The 20,711-nt window shown below is 39.4% G+C and overlaps 1 protein-coding gene across 2 annotated transcripts in view; it reads left to right on the forward strand.

Annotated features, from left to right (window-relative positions):
• LOC124788152 (ribonuclease 3) overlaps window positions 1-20,711 on the forward strand; it is a 239,843-nt gene that overhangs the window by 40,225 nt on the left and 178,907 nt on the right. For both annotated transcript variants that reach the window (XM_047255299.1, XM_047255301.1), the window contains exons 8-12: window positions 338-481; window positions 9,448-9,598; window positions 16,295-16,502; window positions 18,554-18,687; window positions 20,081-20,193. In XM_047255299.1, the coding sequence (XP_047111255.1) occupies window positions 338-481; window positions 9,448-9,598; window positions 16,295-16,502; window positions 18,554-18,687; window positions 20,081-20,193 (750 nt within the window). The remainder of the gene's footprint in view (window positions 1-337; window positions 482-9,447; window positions 9,599-16,294; window positions 16,503-18,553; window positions 18,688-20,080; window positions 20,194-20,711) is intronic.

Consider the following 20,711-nt stretch of genomic DNA (forward strand, 5'->3'; position numbering starts at 1 on the left):
TAATGGCTGAAAGCTATGATTGTGTGAATCTTTTTATTGTGCCTATCGCGGCTCAGCATCTCTGCTATATGGTGAGTAGCAACTTTCCTTCTCTCATATTGTTACATTCCATCCTGGATTTTCCATGGTTAGATATTCCTGTTTTAGCTGGAAAGGGGTGGATCGTTAAGGCTAGAATGTTGCTTTTACAGTTCTGGTTGTGGTTAGAAAACACTAGTAGTTATTTTACATTGTTTGACTATAGTTACTTAAAAAAGAGATTGGTAATATCCATTATTCTCATTGAAATAGTGTCAGCATGTTCTTCCTACTAACTGTTAAATTGCACAATTTACAGATAATGGAAAAGAAATATTATCAATGAATGAAGTGCTGATATATCTTATGAATAACAGTCATCCGCTCATAGAAGATGAGAAGTTAGAGAAATTGCTTAGTATGTCTCAGTACAAGTGGCAGAATTTTGCTGATGAAGTGAAAGGTAAAGTTTTTTAGATTTCATTTCTTTTCATAAATATTTTTCTTTCTTGTTACATGATTAATTCTAAATTCAGAGGACCACTTCAGTTGTGTGCAGTACCTAGAATATATTTTGAATTCTGACACTTGTATAATAGCTCTTTATACTTTACATTTCAGTGATTTAACTACTGTGTGATGAGTGCTTTGGCTGATAACATTGCTTCACATTTACAGAATAAGAAAATATGTCAGTTTGTTTTACTTAGTTACATAGCAGACATCTCAAACTATCAGTTTTGAAATATTTAATAATTATGTGTACAAACTAATGATGATGATAATAATAATAATAATAATAATAATAATAATAAGCGATGGAAAAACAGATGCGTATAAATATCTAGGATGCAGGCAAAATATAGGAATAGATAATACAAATATTAAAGAAGAACTAAAAGAAAAATATAGACAAAGACTAACAAAAATACTGAAGACAAAATTGACAGCAAGAAACAAGGCAAAAGCTATAAATACTTATGCTATACCAATATTGACCTATTCATTTGGAGTAGTGAAATGGAGTAACACAGAACTAGAAGCACTCAATACACTTACACGATCACAATGCCACAAATATAGAATACATCACATACATTCAGCAACAGAAAGATTCACATTAAGCAGAAAGGAAGGAGGAAGGGGATTTATCAACATAAAAAAACCTACATTATGGGCAGGTAGTCAATTTAAGAAAATTCTTTATAGAACGAGCAGAAACTAGCAAAATACACAAAGCAATCGCTCATATAAATACATTGGCTATACCACTGCAATTTCATAACCACTTCTACAACCCTTTAGATCACATAACATAAGATACGAAGAAATTAAATTGGAAAAAGAAAACACTACATGGCAAGCACCCGTATCATCTAACACAGCCACACATCGATCAAGACGCATCCAATACATGGCTAAGAAAAGGCAATATATACAGTGAGACAGAAGGATTCATGATTGCAATACAGGATCAAACAACAAACACCAGATATTACAGCAAGCATATTACTAAAGATCCCAATACCACAACAGATAAATGCAGACTTTGCAAACAACAAATGGAAACAGCAGATCACATCACAAGCAGATGTACAATACTAGCAAAGACAGAATACCCCAGAAGACATGACAATGTAGCAAAAATAATACATCAACAACTTGCCATACAACATAAACTAATAAAACAACGCGTTCCCACATACAAGTATGCACCACAAAATGTACTGGAGAATGATGAATACAAATTATACTGGAACAGAACCATTATAACAGATAAAACAACACCACATAACAAACCTGACATCATACTCACCAATAAAAAGAAGAAATTAACACAACTAAACGAAATATCCATACCCAATACAACAAATATATAGAAGAAAACAGGAGAAGAAATTGAAAAATACATCCAACTGGCTGAGGAAGTCAAGGATATGTGGCATCAGGATAAAGTTGACATTATACCAATAATACTATCAATTACAGGAGTCATACCACACAGTATCCACCAGTACACCAACACAGTACAGCTACATCCAAATTTATATATACAACTACAGAAATCTGTAATTATTGATACATGTTCAATTACCCGAAAGTCCCTAAATGCAATGTAACATATACCGTACAGTTGTTGTTGTTGTTGTGGTGGTGGTGGTGGTGGTCTTGGTCTTCGGTCCAGAGACGGGTTTGATGCAGCTCTCCATGCTACTTTATCCTGTGCAAGCCTCTTCATCTCTGAATAACTACTGCAACCTACATCCTTCTGAATCAGCTTAGTGTTTTCATCTCTTGGTCCCCCTCTACAATTTTTACCCTCCACATTTCCCTCCAGTACTAAATTGGCGATCCCTTGATGCCTCAGAACATGTCCTACCAAATGATCCCTTCTTCTAGTTAAGTTGTGCCACAAATTCCTCTTTTCCCCAATTCTATTCAGTGTCTCCTCATCAGTTATGTGATCTATGCATCTATTCTTCAGCATTCTTCTGTAGCACCACATTTCTAAAGCTTTTATTCTCTTCTTGCCTGAACTGTTCATTGTCCATGTTTCATTTCCATACATGTCTATGCTCCATACAAATAATTTCAGAAAAGGCTTTCTAACACTTGAACCTATATTCGATGTTCACAAATTTATCTCCTTCAGAAGGATTTCCTTGCCATAGCCTGTCTACATTTTATATCCTCTCTGCTTCGGCCATCATCAGTTATTTTGCTCCCCAAACAGCGAAACTCATTTACTACTTCATGTGTCTCATTTTCCTAATATAACACTCTCAGCATCCCCAGATTTAATTCAACTACATTCCATTATCTTTGTTTTGCTTTTGTCTATGTTCATGTTACATTCTCCTTTCAAGACACTGTCCATTCCGTTCAGCTGCTCTTCCGGGTCCTATTCTGTCTCTGAAAGAATTACAATGTCGTTAGCAAACCTCGAAATTTTTATTTGTTGTTCATGGATTTTCATTCCTATTCCAAATTTCTCTTTTGTTTCCTTTACTGCTTGCTCAAAATCATATTGAATAACATTGGGGATAGGCTACAACCCTGTCACACTCCCTTCTCAATCACTGCTTCCCTATCATGCCCTTCGACTCTTATAACTGCCCTCTGGTTTCTATACAAATTGTAAGTAACCTTTTGCTCCGTGTATTTTACCCCTGCCACCTTCAGAATTTGAAAGAGAGTATTCCGGTCAACATTGTCAAAAGCTTTGTCCAAGTCCACAAATGCTATAAATGCAAGTTTGCCTTTCCTTAACCTGTCTTCTAAGATAAGTCATTGGGTCAGTATTGCCTCGCATGTTCCAACATTTCTAAGGTATCCAAACTGATCTTCCCTGAGGGCTCTTGAAGTCTGAGGGCATTTTGCCTGTCTCATACATCTTACTCACCATATGGAAGAATTTTGTCATGGCTGGCTCCCCTGAGGTATCTGTGGTTCTAACGGAATGTTATCTACTCCGAGGCCTTGTTTCGATTTAGGTTTTTCTGTGCTCTGCCAAATTCTTCATGCAGTATCATCTTGCATTTCATCTTCATCTATGTCCTCTTCCATTTCCATAATATTGCCCTCAAGTACATCGCTCTTGTATAGACCTTCTAGATACTCCTTCTATCTTTCTGCTTTCCCTTCTTTGCTTAGAACAGGTTTTCCATCTAAGCTCTTGATATTCATTTAGATGGTTCTCTTTTCTTCAAAGGTCTCATTAATTTTCCTGTAGGCAGTATCTATCTTACCCCTAGTAATACATGGTTCCACATCCTTACATTTGTCCTGTAGCCATCCCTGCTTAGCCATTTTGCACTTCCTGTCGATCTCATTTCTGAGACATTTGTATTCCTTTTCGCCTGTTTCATTTGCTGCATTTTTATACTTTCTCCTTTCATCAGTTAAATTCAGTATCTCTTCTGTTACCCAAGGATTTCTACTAGCCCTCGTCTTTTTACCTACTTGATCATCTGCTGCCTTTACTAATCCATCTCTCAAAGCTACCCATTCTTCTTCTATTTTATTTCTTTCCCCTGTTCTTGTCAATCATTCCGTAATACTTTCTCTCAAACTCCCTACAACTTCTGGTTTTTTCAGTTTATCCATCTTCTTAAATTCCTACCCTTTTGCAGTTTCTCCAGTTTTAATCTACATTTCATAACCAATAAATTGTGTTTAGAATCCACATCTGCCCCTGGAAATGTCTTACAATGTAAAACCTGGTTCCTAAATCTTTGTCTTACCATTATATAATCTATCTGAAACCTGTCAGTATCTCCAGGCTTCTTCCATGTATACAGCCTTCTTTTATGATTCTTGAACCAAGTGTTAGCTATGATTAAGTTGTGCTCTGTGCAGAATTCCACCAGGCGGCTTCCCCTTTCATTGCTTACCCCCAGTCCTTATTCACCTACAACTTTTCCATCTCTTCCTTTTCCTACAGTCGTATTCCAGTCCACCACGACTACTAAATTTTCGTCTCTCTTAACTATCTGAATAATTTCTTTTATTGCATTGTACATTTCTTCAATCTCTTCATCATCTGTGGAGCTAGTTGGCATATAAATTTGTACTACTGTGGTAGACTTTGGTTTTGTGTCTATCTTGGCTAAAATAATGCATTCACTATGCTGTTCATAGTAGCTTATCCATGTTCCTATTTTTTATTCATTATTAAATCCACTTCTATTTGATTTCGTATTTATAACCTTGTATTTGCGTGACCAGAAGTCTTATTCCTTCTGCCACTGAACTTCACTAATTCCCACTATATCTAACTTAAACCAATCCATTTTCCTTTTCAGATTTTCTAACTTATGTGCCCGATTAAGGTATGATGCTGACCCTCTTCAGGAACCACATGTGTCTGGCCTCTCAACAGATACCCCTCCGTTGCGGTTACACCTATGTTACGGCTATCTGTATCACTAAGGCACACAAGCCTCCCCACCACCAGCAAGATCCTTGGTTCATTGGGCGAAAGGGGGGGGGGAGGAGTAACTGTTATCTACTTCATTTAATGTGGTACTGTTTATGCATCACACTGTAAGGTACAAACAGCAACAGGGCCCCAATGAAGCAAAGTTTTTTCTTCTTCCACACACAAGCGAACATTGGTTCAGCACATACACACAAATATAGAAATAATCCAGGTACTGATACAAGCAGTTGCTGACAATAAGTATGAACACAATGTGAGAGCGATTGCCTGCTCCCCTGCGCTCATAAAGGGGAGGCCTCTAATAGACAGGTGGGGGATGCCGTGCTGTGTGCACGAGTTGTATGGCCCACTGCAGGCACCTTCTTGTGGCCGACCCGCACAGATGCTGTTGGTGGGATATTTGAAGTGTAGCATGCGAATGGCCTGGGGCCATGGCACATATTCAGGTATTACATACAGGATTATAACATACCTCCCACTTTGAGGAAAGGGCACTCTGCCGATGTGGATATTGGGGTGACTGTTGAAACATCTGTGGCTTCTGCAGTATACGCCACAAGCACTGAAGGCAGCTTTGGAAGTAGATTGTGGGCCAGAACCAGTGAGTAGGGTCAGAATTGGTGTGGCCATGGACTCAGGCAGCAGCCACTTCATCGCAAAATACCATTAGAGAGGACCGTTGACAGTGGCGCTGGTAGCATCTTGACTTCTGGTTCCTCGATGTGGTGGAACTGTACTGCTGGTGAAGGCGCCAGCCACCCACTCAGGGGCACCATGGACACCAGCATGAAAGGACCCAATGACGCCGACCGAACCAGTGGTGGGACAGTGAAGCATTGCGAGAAGGCCTGACAGCAGGGTGTGGACACCAGAGGAGAGTTGTGAGCTGACAATGTCAACAAGGAGGGCAGGTCCGGCCCTGCAGGAGCATGCTGACAACCTGGAGCATCTTGGCCAGACTCCGATTCCCCACCAGAATAAACCTATAAGAACTCAAGAAGCATGTCAAGGCATTGTCCGTCGAGGAGACAGCGATTTACTTCTTCATTTGAACCTTGAACATGAGGATGTTACATTCTGCTCATTGTTAGACTGGGTGATGAAAAGGAGGAGCAACTAAGTGGCAAATGCTGTGACAGGCACAGAAATTGTGGAAAGTCTGAGAGGTCTGGGCTGTTATACATCACAAGTGTATAAGACAGTCCTTCAGTGGAAATATTTTTGAAGAGAGCCTGAATCATAGCTACAGCTGACATCATAGGACAGCAGGTAATGTATGGAAATTTAAAGAAAGCAACAGCAACCAACAGTCAACAAGAATTTAGGTAAGGCACCGCGAAATCAACACAGCTGCTTTCCCGTGGATGCTGCAGTGTGGGCCACAGAGGAAGCATTGCCCACAACGCTGTCTGTTGGGTAACATGCTGAGAGCAGGCCACAAAAAGGCGCATAATGCCACCATTGATGCTGAACTAAAATATGTGCCAATGGTACGTAACTTGGTACATGTGACCCCTGATGTAGGAATTTGAGCACATCCTACCATAGGGCGGCCAGGATCACAAGCCTGGGCAACAACATTCCATCTGTAGCTAAGAGAACAACACTGTCAAATACCATAAGGCTGTGGTGGAGGGCAAAATAATAATGCAGTGGATCAAAAGCCCTGTCCAGATGCCTGTTTAGCCAACCATGCTGAATGAGGTGAACAGCTTGACCGAAAATCAGATCAGCAATGACAACAGTTGCAATCTGGGAGCCCATAATAGGAAACCCATCCACCATGAATTGTGCCTCAACATGTAAGTGGAAACAAAGGGGTTTATCCTGATCAAAAGTAGGATCTGGCTCCATTGCAAGCTGGGACAGCTAATTGGCATAGGCATGTTGCATGATAGGCTGAAAATGTATTTTATAGTTTCAGATAGGCAGAAACAACCTTAATGCTGGAAGCAATGCTGCTTTGTTGGCTAACAAGAAGGAGGATTAAACAACAAAACCAATGGCTTGTGCTCTGTGATAAGGTGGAACTTAGATCCATACATGAACACATGAAACCTATTGAGGGCATAGAAGATAGCAAGCACTTCCTTTTCAACTTGAGAGTTGCACTACTGAGTGTAGTGGAGCATTTTTGATGCATGAGCTAATGGATCACGCTGCACTCCAATACTAAATTGGTGATCCCTCGATGCCTCAGAACATGTCCTACCAACCGATCCCCTCTTCTAGTCAAGTTGTGCCACAAGCTCCTCTTCTCCCCAATTCTATTCAATACCTCCTCATTAGTTATGTGATCTACCCATCTAATCTTTAGCATTCTTCTGTAGCACCACATTTCAAAAGCTTCTATTCTCTTCTTGTCTAAACTATTTATCGTCCATGTTTCACTTCCATACATGGCTACACTCCATACAAATACTTTCAGAAATGACTTCCTGACACTTAAATCTACACTCGATGTTAACAAATTTTTCTTCTTCAGAAACGCTTTCCTTGCCATTGCCAGTCTACATTTTATATCCTCTCTACTTCGATCATCATCAGTTATTTTGCCCCCCAAATAGCAAAATTCCTTTACTACTTTAAGTGTCTCATTTCCTAATCTAATTCCCTCAGCATCACCCGATTTCATTCGACTACATTCCATTATCCTCGTTTTGCTTTTGTTGATGTTCATCTTATACCCTCCTTTCAAGACACTGTCCATTCCGTTCAACTGCTCTTCCAAGTCCTATGCTGTCTCTGACAGAATTACAATGTCATCGGTGAACCTCAAAGTTTTTATTTCTTCTCCATTGATTTTAATACCTACTCCAAACTTTTCTTTTGTTTCCTTTATTGCTTGCTCAATATACAGATTGAATAACATCGGGGAGAGGCTACAACCCTGTCTCACTCCCTTCCCAACCACTGTTTCCCTTTCATACCCCTCAGCTCCAGAATTTGAGAGAGAGTATTCCAATCAACATTGTCAAAAGCTTTCTCTAAGTCTACAAATGCTAGAAACGTAGGTTTGCCTTTCCTTAATCTTTCTTCTAAGATAAGTTGTAGGGTCAGTATTGCCTCGTGTGTTCCATTTTCAAGAGTAACAATACTCAATGTAACCCCCTTCGGCCGCACTGCCACCTCCAGTCTTGTTCTGAAGTGATCACACACATTCTTTAAAACAGCGCTGTCCATTGTCGCAAATGCTGTTTTGATAGCAGTACTTAGAGATGCAACATTAGAGTGTCTTATCTTATCGGTAACTCTTTCAACTACATTCCAAACATGGTAGTTGAGGGAGTTCAAATCCGGGCTTTTCGGGTCCAGAACTCCTTTGACCATAAAATGTCAACATTCTCCGAGAGCCAGTTTTGGACTAATGGCTCTTATGAGCTGGTGCACTGTCCTATTGAAAGACGTATTGTCTCCCAGAAGCAATAGTTACCATCCATGATTTCTCAACATTCATCAAAACTTGCAGATATACTTCTTTTGTGATAGTTTGTCACTTTTCAAAGAAATGTGGCAGTATGATATCACCCTCACTGACAAGACACCTGGAACTTGAACCCCAGACTTCTCCGATGCATTATACTTGGCCACAATATCGCAAACAGTTGATCTCGGGTACCCGAAGAATGAAGTATTCCAGTGGGCAAACATCCAGTTTGCAGACTGTCAATAATCACAGCTCTTCGGTTGTATTCTGCACTTGTCCATAACAGCACTGCCATTTTGAGCTTTTGACTGTTTACTAGATGCCCATGGCTTTCAAGACCATCAATCGCGACCTCCAGCGGAACTACGATGTGGCCTTTAGAGCCGCACACCCTGTATATTCTACAGTTTGTGGCTACATTCATAGCAATTTGATTCATGATTTTGGTAACTGTTTATAATTTGGTTGGTTACCATTTATTTTGTAGCACTTTCAATCTTAGTTCTTTCAAATTATTAATACATTGCTTAAAGTATTGGATGGAATAAAAATAATGGAGGCGTAAAAGTAGCAACTTACCATGTAGTTCAAGGGTTGATCAAATTACAGGCACATAAACAAGAACTTAAGTAATCGCATAGTTTTTGGACAATTTCCTGCCTCAGATTTAACAGACAAGAACACACAGATGGCTACATTATCCCATCCACAACATTATCCCAGCGAAGTTGGGCTGCAGTGCCAGAACAGTGTAACTGCATAGGTTTTTGTTGGTCTGTCAACTCTGAAGAAGGACATTGTTCAAAATCTGAACGACAGTTTCATTCTTGTTCGTAAGCCTGTCAGTTGTTCAATGCCTCAACCATATGACGAGTGGTTACCTTCACCCCCTCCATTATTTATATTACAATATTATTGCCAGAACATTTTTGATCCTACTGCTGGATGCCTTTAAAAATATCATTTTAGTTGTGTTAGACAAACTCAGTGTAATTTTTTAAATGGTTCACACATATTAATAAGTATAAAGTAATAGTGCATTATTTTTGTTTGTTTGTAGGTATGGTTGTAACATATCCTGGTATGAAACCATGCTCCGTAAGAGTTGACCAACTAGACAGGGACCAGCACAAGAAAGCTACTCCATCTTACCCAGAGATAGTGCATTTTGGAATAAGACCTCCACAGCTCAGTTATGCAGGAAATCCTGAGTAAGTATGTATGCACATGTAATTAATCTACACATAAGTCAAATAAAAGTGAGCCAAGCAGAGTTATTTATTATTTGTTTGCAGTATTTTTTTCCTAATTTTGACTAGACGAATGCACACTGTTGTTAAAAATGATAGGGAAACACCAATGTAAATCATATGTTTCGCATGGTGTTTTAAAGTAATTGACAAATCTTCTGAACTTCATGAAGTCCCAACCATACAACTTCATGAATTGAGTACTATTGTGGTTTTATGTCTTAGTCAGATCTGTTATTTCAGTGCTCATTCGTTTCAAATGGAATCTTTGCTCCTCCATCAGCAGCTCTTCTTATTATTTTCCATAACCTCCTTTAAGACTGAGACTCATTAATTTAAAGCATACACCTGAATTTGCATCTTTTGAAAAAAGTTGTGTTCATAAGTCTGTGTTTGCCTGCTGGTGATTTCTAAGTTTCTATACTTGATATATCACCCACATTCAGTCCAAGTGTGGGAAAAAGTTTGGATAGACTGCCCCACATAGCTGCTAGGTCCACCAGATTCACACAAAGTATTATAAATGACTGGAATTCTTTAGACTGTGGCTATTTGTTTGTGTCCTCTTAATGATTTGTCTATTTTACTACATATTGCTCCGCAGAACAGAACAACTACTGTAAGCTGCTCTTGTTGTGTTGGTTGAGTGAATGTGCAGCCATGCTGTCTATATAGTATTTAGAATATCAACAACTTCAATAAAGATACAAGGAAATATGAGTTACAGGGAAGTAAACACCACATTTTACTTCACTATGTGAACAATGATGCTACAGACATCGTCATCCTCCTAGCACCAATGTAATCACTAGTAAATGCCAGCACCACTATGTCAGTTTCATCTTTAGATGTCAATCATCTCCCTGACAGTTAGTTGACTGTCTCCCTATGAAGAAATTTAACACCTGTATATATTTAGATGATAGATATATACAGACTCATTCACAGCACTGTTCCAGTAACTTGTAGATGAAGTAAGCACATCCAATGCTGTGTTCTATACTTCATATACCTTGGAAAGGCAGTGTTCCAATATAGTGAATGTTCTGGAAGTAAACATTTTTGGAATCCTTGCATTGATTCATGACTGTTATGTTGTGTGGATGATGTACAGCATACCACATTCACAAGAAACATGACATCCACTTTGTCAGTGATAGCACAAATCATCCTTGAATACACAATCCCAGGCACAGGATTTGGCTGGAAAGATGGTGACACACTGTGGCTTTCCACCTTGTACTTATTGTAAGGAGTATCTGTGAAAGGTATCAATAATATCACTGTTACAATCAGATCTAGCAGTTGCACATGACAGCTAAATGTTTCACAGTGAGATCAACATTTTGATGCAGATACCTTGTTTCTGGAACAGCTTTATTGTCTAGTGACATGAGGCAGTCACAGAATTTAGTAAATAGGTTTTGGAGCTTCAGTTTAAGCAAAACATGGGGGTGTGGCACTCTGTCTATTCAGAAATCATCAGAAAGTATTCGTGTTTGAGTTTTTAAGAATTGATGGAAAGAATGTACATATTATCATTTTTCGCTCTCTGTTCCAGGTATTGAACAAAACACTTTGTTTATTATGTCATTTTCTTATTGGTGTCTAGACAATTAGCATTTTTTGATTGAAACCATAATTTGCAAAATGAAACTCGTAGACATTGTAAATAGCCCATTATTTTTACAGCATGCAGACTAGTGTTATTTTTAGGAATTCAGCAATGTAGTCAGTTAAATATTAAGCAAACAGTAGTTGATATCAGATATTCATTTTAACTGAGGAGTCGGTAACCCCCCTCCCCCCCACAGCCCCCTTTTCTAATTTGAAGTAGGAACTTCACTGCTAATTATATTAGCACAAATATATTGTAGTATATCAATGTTAATAATTTTAAGCACAATTACAACATAAAATGTTAAACAATTTCAGTGTTAATTTAACTTAGAAAAGATGCTCATTTCACAAAACCTTTTTTATTCTGTGACCAAAATTTCCTGAATGCTGTCACAACATCAGAAATTCTTGACATTTAACATTGGAACAGCATTCCCAGCACCATCTGAGGGAACTATCACAGCTGCTCCTGTTGTATGTCCGCATGGGATTACCTATAGCGAAGAAAGAAACTCTGGATAACATTGAACATGCTCTGGAAAGGCCTTCTAGAAAATCAGTTCGACATCTTTCTCAACAAATAGAAATTTATTATGGCTCTGTTCAAATGGCTACAAGGTTACCAAAGTCACTCTGATCCAAGCCACCTGTCAAACCCTCATCTTCCACATCCCCAAAAACTTCCCCTACTCTCCATGAAATATATAACTCCTGAATGCTCATCCTGTAACACTGTTGTCAACCTTTCAGCCAAAACTCTGGTGCCTGCAGAAGTCTCAGTACTTTCTAAAGACCTCACCTTTAGCCCATAACATAATTTCAGCCATACTCAACTTGCAAAGGACCTTCTTTCCTTTATTTGTTCTGTACAGTGAAAAAATTTCTTTGACACACCCCCGTTCACAACAGTCATCCAAAACCCCACATAGAACCTTGTTTAAAACAGTTCCAGACACACTCCAACCATAATCCTCCTTCCCCAACCACCAACAAGTGACACCATGCTAATCTTTCAAGAATTCCTCCTTCTAACCTGGCCCCACCATCCTTTCCCAAATGTCTCCCCAATGAGTCCAGCATCACTGCCATGGAACGGATAGCTACCTGCAATCTGAAAAACGATCCAGACCTTATCATCCTTCCCACAGACAAAAGCTGTAGCACAGTGGTCTTGAATCATAGTGACTATGCTACTGAGGGTCTCTGACAACCTTCAGATACCTCTGCATGCACACCTTCGATCACAGTCCCACCCCAAAAGTCCAAAAGGACCTCCAGCAGCTCCCCAAGGCCTTAGGTCCATCCCCAAGGCCTTAGGTCCATCCCCAAGACCTTAGGTCCATCCCCGAACCTAACATCTGAATCCATCTCCCTCCTCACACTAGCAACCCCAGGCACTCCCACCTTTGACCTACTGCTCAAACTCCACATACTCCACAGGTCTCCCTACTGGCCATCCTATTGTGGCCGAGTACAATGCTCCCACAGAACAAACCTCTGCCTTTGTTGACCAACACCTCCAAACTGTTGTCCGTAACCTCCATTGTACATTCAAGACACTACTCAGTTCCTTCACCACCTTTCCACACTTATTGTTTTGTTACCATCCGACTCTTTGTGGGCCACTGTGGATGCAATGTCCTTATACACCAACATCTCCTATGCCCATGGCATTGCGGACTTTGAATGCTGCCTTTCCCGATGTCCTCCTGATACCAAATGCACCACCTCTTTCCTAATCCTCCTTGCCAACCATGTCCTCACCCACAGCTATTTCACTTTTAATGGCCAAATCTATAAACAGATCTGTAGTACTGCCATGGGTACTCACATGGTACCATCTTATGCCAACTTACAACTATGGGTCATCTGGAGGAATCCTTCCTATCCACTCAACACCTAAAATCTCTTACCCATTTCAGACTCATTGATGAGATTTTCATGTTCTGGACTCATGACAGGGGCAATCTTTGCTCTTTCCTCCTTAATTGTTATTGTAGTTATGAAAAGTCTAATATAATGCCTGAGGCACCCCTTCGTGATCAAAAAATAGCAGTGTGGTGCATTATTTGAGGTGAGAGAATAGTAGGTTCTATTTTTTCTAGGAAACAACTGACAGTGAGGGGTATGTGGAAAACATTTTGTGGCCATTTTTTAGTCAGTTAAGTGAGAGAGAATGTGTCTTTGTGACTTTTTAGCAGGATTGTGTGAAGCACATGCAGCCAATCTTCTTGTTAGAGGAAATTCATGATGTGATGTGTTTCAAGACAGAGTTATTACGAACAACATATGGCCTCTTCTTTCCCCCAATTTAACCCCTCTGCAGTTTTTATTCCTATGGTGCTTTAAAACAGAAAGTGTACAAATCAAATCTACAAACTTTAAATGAACTTAAACCTAACATTCGTCAAGAAATTGGTGTCATTTCTTAGAAGGAACTGTAGAGTGTAATGAATGGTTTTCTAAGAAGCTGTCAGTAATGCTTGAGCATCTTCTAGCTTAATATAAGTGAGTAGTTTACTTTTATTTTTAAGTGTTTATGTTATGCATGTTATAAATAACTGTCATGACAAACCGTAGTACAATTACCGTGGACCTCCTGTCGCCCATGATATAGACATAGCAGCTGGCCTCGCCACTCCGCCGCATACTGTGAAAGTGGTTGCATTATTGATTGGTTGCCCTGTATATCAGCTATGCTGCAATTTCTGTACAGCATTCTGTGTGTGCATAAAAAATAACTGACTGTGTACTTGCACGAATGACCACAGCCAAACTGTGACAAACTGCAGACTTGACCATCCAGTTGCTGAACATGCTGAACTCGATGACACAAATACCTTCAACAGTGACTTCACTACATGAGCCATTTGGATACACCTTTCAAGCACTAGTTCTCTGGACTACACAAGCAGGAATTGCCTCTCGCATCCTCCCTGGCTCAAACCTCCACTAACCTTTTTCCTGCAGCCCCATCTTGTCTTTTCCATTCTCTAATCGACCACACCACTCTTTCTCCATCCAGATCATGTACTGACTTCTCCTGCCACTCTCCTACCCCCCCCCCCTCTCCCATGTGGACATTACCTCCCCCCCCCCCCTTTCTCTCTGAACACACACACACACACACACGAAAGGACACTTGACTTCCTTTTTTCCTGTTGTTCCTGTTGGATCATAGGGCAGCAGTAAAGAGACCTTCCATCTGGTTCTGTTGGCACCCAAACATTTCACTTCACTCCATGTTTTACCAGCTTTCAGAGTTTCTTCTTCCACCGTTCTTTTCCATGTCTTTTTCGGGCGGTCATATTTACATGTTCCTTGTGGGTTCCAATCCAGTGCCGCCTTTTCAACAGCTCCTTGTCTGCATATTGTGTGACCAATCCACCTCCATTTTCTTTCCTTTATTAGTTCACGGATTAGTCATTTGAGATAATATCTGGCCACCTCACATTTATAATTTGCTGAAGACAACAGTTTATGAAGACTTGCAGCTGGTTTACAGTCATGTTTGTTACCTCTCACATTTCGCAACTATACGGGAGGACTGACTTTACGTTACTATTGAACAAGTGCAGCTTGGTTCGTCTCGAGATGTTCTTATTATGCCAGACAGGTTACAATTGTGCAAAGGCTTCATTTGCCTTCCGTATCCATCTCTTTACATCGTCCTCGGCCCCTCCATCTTTACAGACAGTACTTCCTAGATATACGAAGGAGTCTACTTGTTCCAATTCCTGCCCATACACTGTTAGCTTTGCTTGTTTTTCAGATCACATTCTTATTTCCTTAGTTTCCTGAACATTTATTTTAAGTCCTGCAATTTCTGGTTCCTCTTTCAGTCTTTCCAGCTTTTCTTCCATGTCACGCAATCTTTGCGAAAGCAGACAGATATCAGCAGCAAAGTCAAGGTCTTCAAGCCTGTCTTGCATTCCCCACTGAATACCTTTTCTCCTATTTTATTACGCTGTTCAGTACCAACAAGAACAAGGTAGGTGACAGAATACATCCCTGCCTCAACCCAGCATTTGTTTGGATAGATTCAGAAAGTTTCCCATTGTGTAGCACCCTGCATTCATATCCATCAAACATGGCTTTAATAATATTTATTATCTTTGATGGTATTCCATATTCTTCCAAGGTATGCTACATAACTCTCCTATTAAGAGAATCAAATGCTTTTTCAAAATCAGTAAATGTAAGGTAGAATGTGTTTTGCCATTCTGCACTCTGCTCAAGTATTATACGCAGTGTGTTGATGAGATCGACACAACTTCTGTGCTCTCTAAACCCAGCTTGCTCTTTTGACAGTCGTGCCTCGACTGAGTCTCTGAAAGGATACGATGACTTCATTTTCTATCCTTCCCATTCAGTCTGAGCTTATGCTCCATCTCTAATATCTTGTCATTAAGTAAGTTCATTCTCTCTCTTTGGCTATAAAAGATGTGACATATTATGGTTCACTTACTGGAATTGAAAATTGAAATAGGATGGACAGCACATCTAGAAAATAGCGAACTTCTGATTATTAAACCTGTAACATTTTTTCTGCTTCTTAAGTCGTCATGCCTCCTTGTTTGCATTAGATAACCAGTAAACACACTGAGGCAAATGTTAGTTTTCTCTTACAACGGGCTAGCATATTACAAATTATGTGCTAGCTCAAATTTTCTCAGTGTAATTAAATGTGGTGATCAGCTGAGTACTTGATTAGGTGATCAGTTGAGTAGTTGATTCTATTTTTCTGCATGATATTTTGACAACCACTCTCCAGTCATCTTTTTCAGATGTTGCGGACAGAGTTATTACGTGTTCCCACTGCTTGAACTCATACCAGGTTAGTTGGAGTACGCATAGTAATACAGCTCACTGCAACAGATTAAGATCACTGTGTCAGTTGTCAAAATATGCAGAAAAATGGCATCAGCAACTCAGCTGAACGGTGAAGAGCACACCACTAATATTACAGGTTTTCAAGATGTGTATCCATTAAATGATATAATTCTCTGATAAATGTAAAACATTATACTATTTCAGATATCAGAAAGCTTGGAGGGAGTATGTAAAGTTTCGCCATCTTTTGGCTAACATGCCCAAGCCTTCTTTTGAGGATAAACGAAAACTTGAAGCCAAAGAAAATAGATTGCAGGAGATGCGTACTCAAAGCAAAATGAAGAGAGATGTTACAGTAGCTGTTTCTTCTAAAGGTTTCCATAGGACTGGCATCATGTGTGATATCATACAGGTATTTGTGCATGGTTTGAAATTTTTTCATTTATTGTAATCTAACAAGGATCCCCTTAAGCCACAAACAATGGAGTATGAAATTCTGTTAATATATATATTACTGTGAATAATGTATTAATGTAGAAATATTTTTATGAACAAACATGTTATTCACAATCTTACCTATTACTATTGGTATCATTCATAATAGAATGTTGCTATGCAAGAAATGCTACCTCAGTTAATATCACAGTTGCTTATTCTGCAAGATACTTTGTGTAAATAGACCAGAAAAATAATTTATAAATCAGATGTCTTGTTCATGTTACAGATATTTGTTACACTTCATGGATTTTGCCTTTTATTTGAAGGTTATGTTCAGCAAGTGTTTGTCGATTTTATATGTAAAGATTTCTGTTTTTCATTCTAAACGATCACAGGTGGATCATCACTATTTCAGACACTTTGTCACAATTATGTCAAAATTGTTTGTTTCCTGACTTTTCTGACCTTGTTCTTGTTTATTGGTTGATTTGTCAGCACAACTGACTTTTTTTTAATGAAACTTATACATATTTGGAGGTGCCCAGTTTATCATGATAGGGTGGTTTGCTTGGTTGATTATTGTACCGAGTCAGCTTCCATCCCACGTATCGCACATTAAACAGCAACTAAGTTTTATATACGATATTTGACCGAAAAGTAATTTCACCAAGTCCATAAAAATTAATTTATTGGTCAGAATGGCAAAATGCTTCAGAATTCTTCAAAATAGGACTCTCCTGCACCAGTACATTTTTGACAGTGAGATTTCAAAGTAGTGTAAGCGTCCTGGAAGAATTGGATTTTAATGTCCTACAGGACACACGGAACAGCAGCTTTCACATTGGCTGTGGGCTCGGATCTGTGTCCTTTCAAGGGTGTCTTGAGCCAGGGAAGCAAACAGCGTGTGCTGGTGCAAGATCAGAACTGGTGAGGGTAATGTGACTGGACGAATTGTCTTAGTGGAGCTTCCAGGAACCAGAAGTGTCTGGTCTGACTTGCACTCCCTTCCCCCCCCCCCCCCCACCCCCCCCCCACCCCCCTCCCCTGTGAACATTACCACATAAAAGACAGCATTGGCAATCTGTCCAGTAAACACTCGGTGACTAAAACCACTAGCTTATAAAAAGACAGTGAATGTTGCCTTCACTTTGAAGCTGTTCATGAGTGGTTTCTTGTGGTGTGATGACTACAGTGTGTACATCCTTTTAATGTGTGGTTTCTTTCGGTCTGGTGACTGTAGTGTGTACACTCTGGAGTTCCATCGCTGTCTCAGATTCGTGCTCGAAAACCCATGTCTCATATCCCATTATAACATTGTGCAGAAAGTAGCATTATTTCTACATAGTTCCTATAGCTCTTCACAAATGAGCACTCGATTGGACTTTTAGTCAGTGGTCAAAATTTTTGGGACTACCTTTGCACACACTTTCTTCATCTGCAGTTGTTCTGTTGCTGTCTCATTGAAATGGTCTTTGGTATATCCAGAGACTGAGCTATTAGATGAACACTCATACTCCAATCTGCTCAAACATTCTTGCTAACGAGATACACTGTCTTCACCTTCCAGTGTTGAAGGGTGATCAGAGCAAGTTTTGTCTTCAGAGTCATGCTGGCCTTCCAAAAAAAAACTTTGCACCACTGAAACACTTGCTGCTTTGACAGACATTCATTCCCAAATTCGTGCCTGATCATTGTAAATGTTTTGGCAATTGACTTCCCAAGTTTCACATAGAATTTGATTGTATATCATTGTTCAAGTGAACACTGCATCATGGCAGGAAATGTAATGACACATCCTTGCCCTTCAGAAGCTCGTGGGACACTGGGATTGGGAAGCTAACAACCATCACCAACTAGCCTGGGTGGACAGACCATGCTCTGACCAACAGGAGTGTCAGAATAGAAGTGGTGAAAATCCTCTCCAGACAAGCTTTGTATACCCAAATGTTTATATACTGGCATGTATTTTATTCAAGCACAGCTTCATTTCTTATCCATTTGACTTTCCTCTTTATTCTGTTGCAGCATGCCATGTTGATTCCAGTGCTTGTGTGTCATTTGCGGTTTCATAGATCATGTGATGTGCTGGAGGAAAGTATTGGCTATAAATTTGAAAATAGGTTCCTACTTCAGCTAGCTTTAACACATCCTTCATATAGGTAAGTTTATGGTTAGCGCTCTGACATTGTAGAATACGCCATCAGGTCAGTTGATATTCTGTAATGGAGAGGTAATGTCATGAGCACCCAAACTAATTCCTTTTTTTGGTTAGCCGTTTTTGGTTATCTCTAATTTTATAACTGCTGTCAGTAAATATGAGGAGTTTAAATAATTTCTACTTAAAGGAGAGCACTTTCTCCTTCATTTTTGTCTTCCTTCTTTCTCTCAACCTGAGATCTGAGTGATCTGCTTTCCAGCCTTCCCCAACCAATACCTCTTTCCTACCCAAGAAAGGAACACCCAAGACCTGAAAGTTAGGATTAGCATTTTCTGCTTGTAACTATTTGTATCAGCAAAGCTTGGAGTTTTACCTCCTGAAAGTAAGAATTGATCAGCTGTTTGGTCTGCTTGTAATTTGATAGTATTCTCAGTTGAATGCTCACTTTGATACAGTAAGTAGTAACATAAGCAGAAATGTTAAAATAATGGTACATGGATTATTATATTCCTTATTCAAATATTCTCATGTGTGTTTATGGCTTTCTTAATGTAATATTAAATAAAATCTTGCACTGTAACAATGAGCCACGAGTACAGTTCTATGAACCACATCCATTGCGACTCCACCGAGCGAGGTGGCGCAGTGGTTAGCACACTGGACTCGCATTTGGGAGGACGACGGTTCAATCCCGTCTCCGGCCATCCTGATTTAGGTTTTCCGTGATTTCCCTAAATGCTTTCAGGCAAATGCCGGGATGGTTCCTCTGAAAGGGCACGGCCGATTTCCTTCCCCGTCCTTCCCTAACCCAAGCTTGTGCTCCGTCTCTAATGACCTCATTGTCGACGGGACGTTAAACACTAATCTCCTCCTCCATTGCGACTGGATATTGAAAATTGCATCACAAAATGTTCATTTTGAGAAGTGAAGTATAATTTCTATGATAATTCTGGAAAAGAACATTTGTCATTTCATTCTTGTCTCACAAAGAAAAAGAATACTATTCATTATTTCTTTTTTGCCATAAGGAGTGATCCATCGTCTTTATGGTTGTGAATGTTGTAAAATGTATGCAAGAAGATGCATAGTTATGTCTTACACAATTTTTACTTGTTTGTCGTAATTAACTCTTGTAGCTTTATAAGCTCTTTTGCTACATATTAATATTACCTCCTGTCTACTACTCTACCCAGTGTTATTGTCTCGTGAACACAGCGTACATTTGCATTTGTTTGAGAGCAAACATTAAAATGGACATGCTTCGAGAGAAGTTAGAAAAGAAACTTAATTCGTCATCTTGTAAAAGGGAATGTACAATTTCATCAAAAAATTGTGTTAAGTATCATACCACATTGACCATAATCTTTATTTCATTTCGGTGGCTTGTTTTCCAGAGAAAATTTTGGTACAAATCCAGACCATGCTCGAAATTCCTTAACAAACTGCGGCATAAGGCAGCCAGAATATGGAGACAGAAGAATACATTACATGAATACACGTAAGAGAGGTAAGAAAAAATATTATCCTCTGTAATACAGAAGTAAAACAGTAAATTTCTTACAACTCATATAATGTGTTTGGAGTAACAATAATTTGATATTTGCATGTTGACCCTATAAGGGTTCTAAATGGCACCATGGCAACTTACCTGGCAGCATGGTCTACCTTACTTTTATTCATGTCAAGAACTTATTTTCTAATGAATAAAAAAAGAATGGTAGTGGTGAATACGTACACGAGAAGAGAAAAGGTAACAATTATAAATGTTGGTAGGTTTCTGTGAAATAGGCAAGTAGTAGAATTTAGATTGAGATTTATTTTAAATGATGAAGACTGATACAGAAAACAAGGGAAGAACTGACAACAGCAAAAAAAAGTAATGACCATTTAAACTAGGTTTGGCTTCTCAAGGATCCAAGGGAATTATACACTAAAGTAGCTACATTATCTAGCATCTGTATTGGCATATCTGCCTCTGCAACCAAGCACTGATAACCTCACCACTGAGCACCTGGAAACTGCTTC

Source organism: Schistocerca piceifrons, chromosome 3 (assembly GCF_021461385.2).
Source record: "Schistocerca piceifrons isolate TAMUIC-IGC-003096 chromosome 3, iqSchPice1.1, whole genome shotgun sequence".
Lineage (NCBI taxonomy): Eukaryota > Metazoa > Arthropoda > Insecta > Orthoptera > Acrididae > Schistocerca > Schistocerca piceifrons.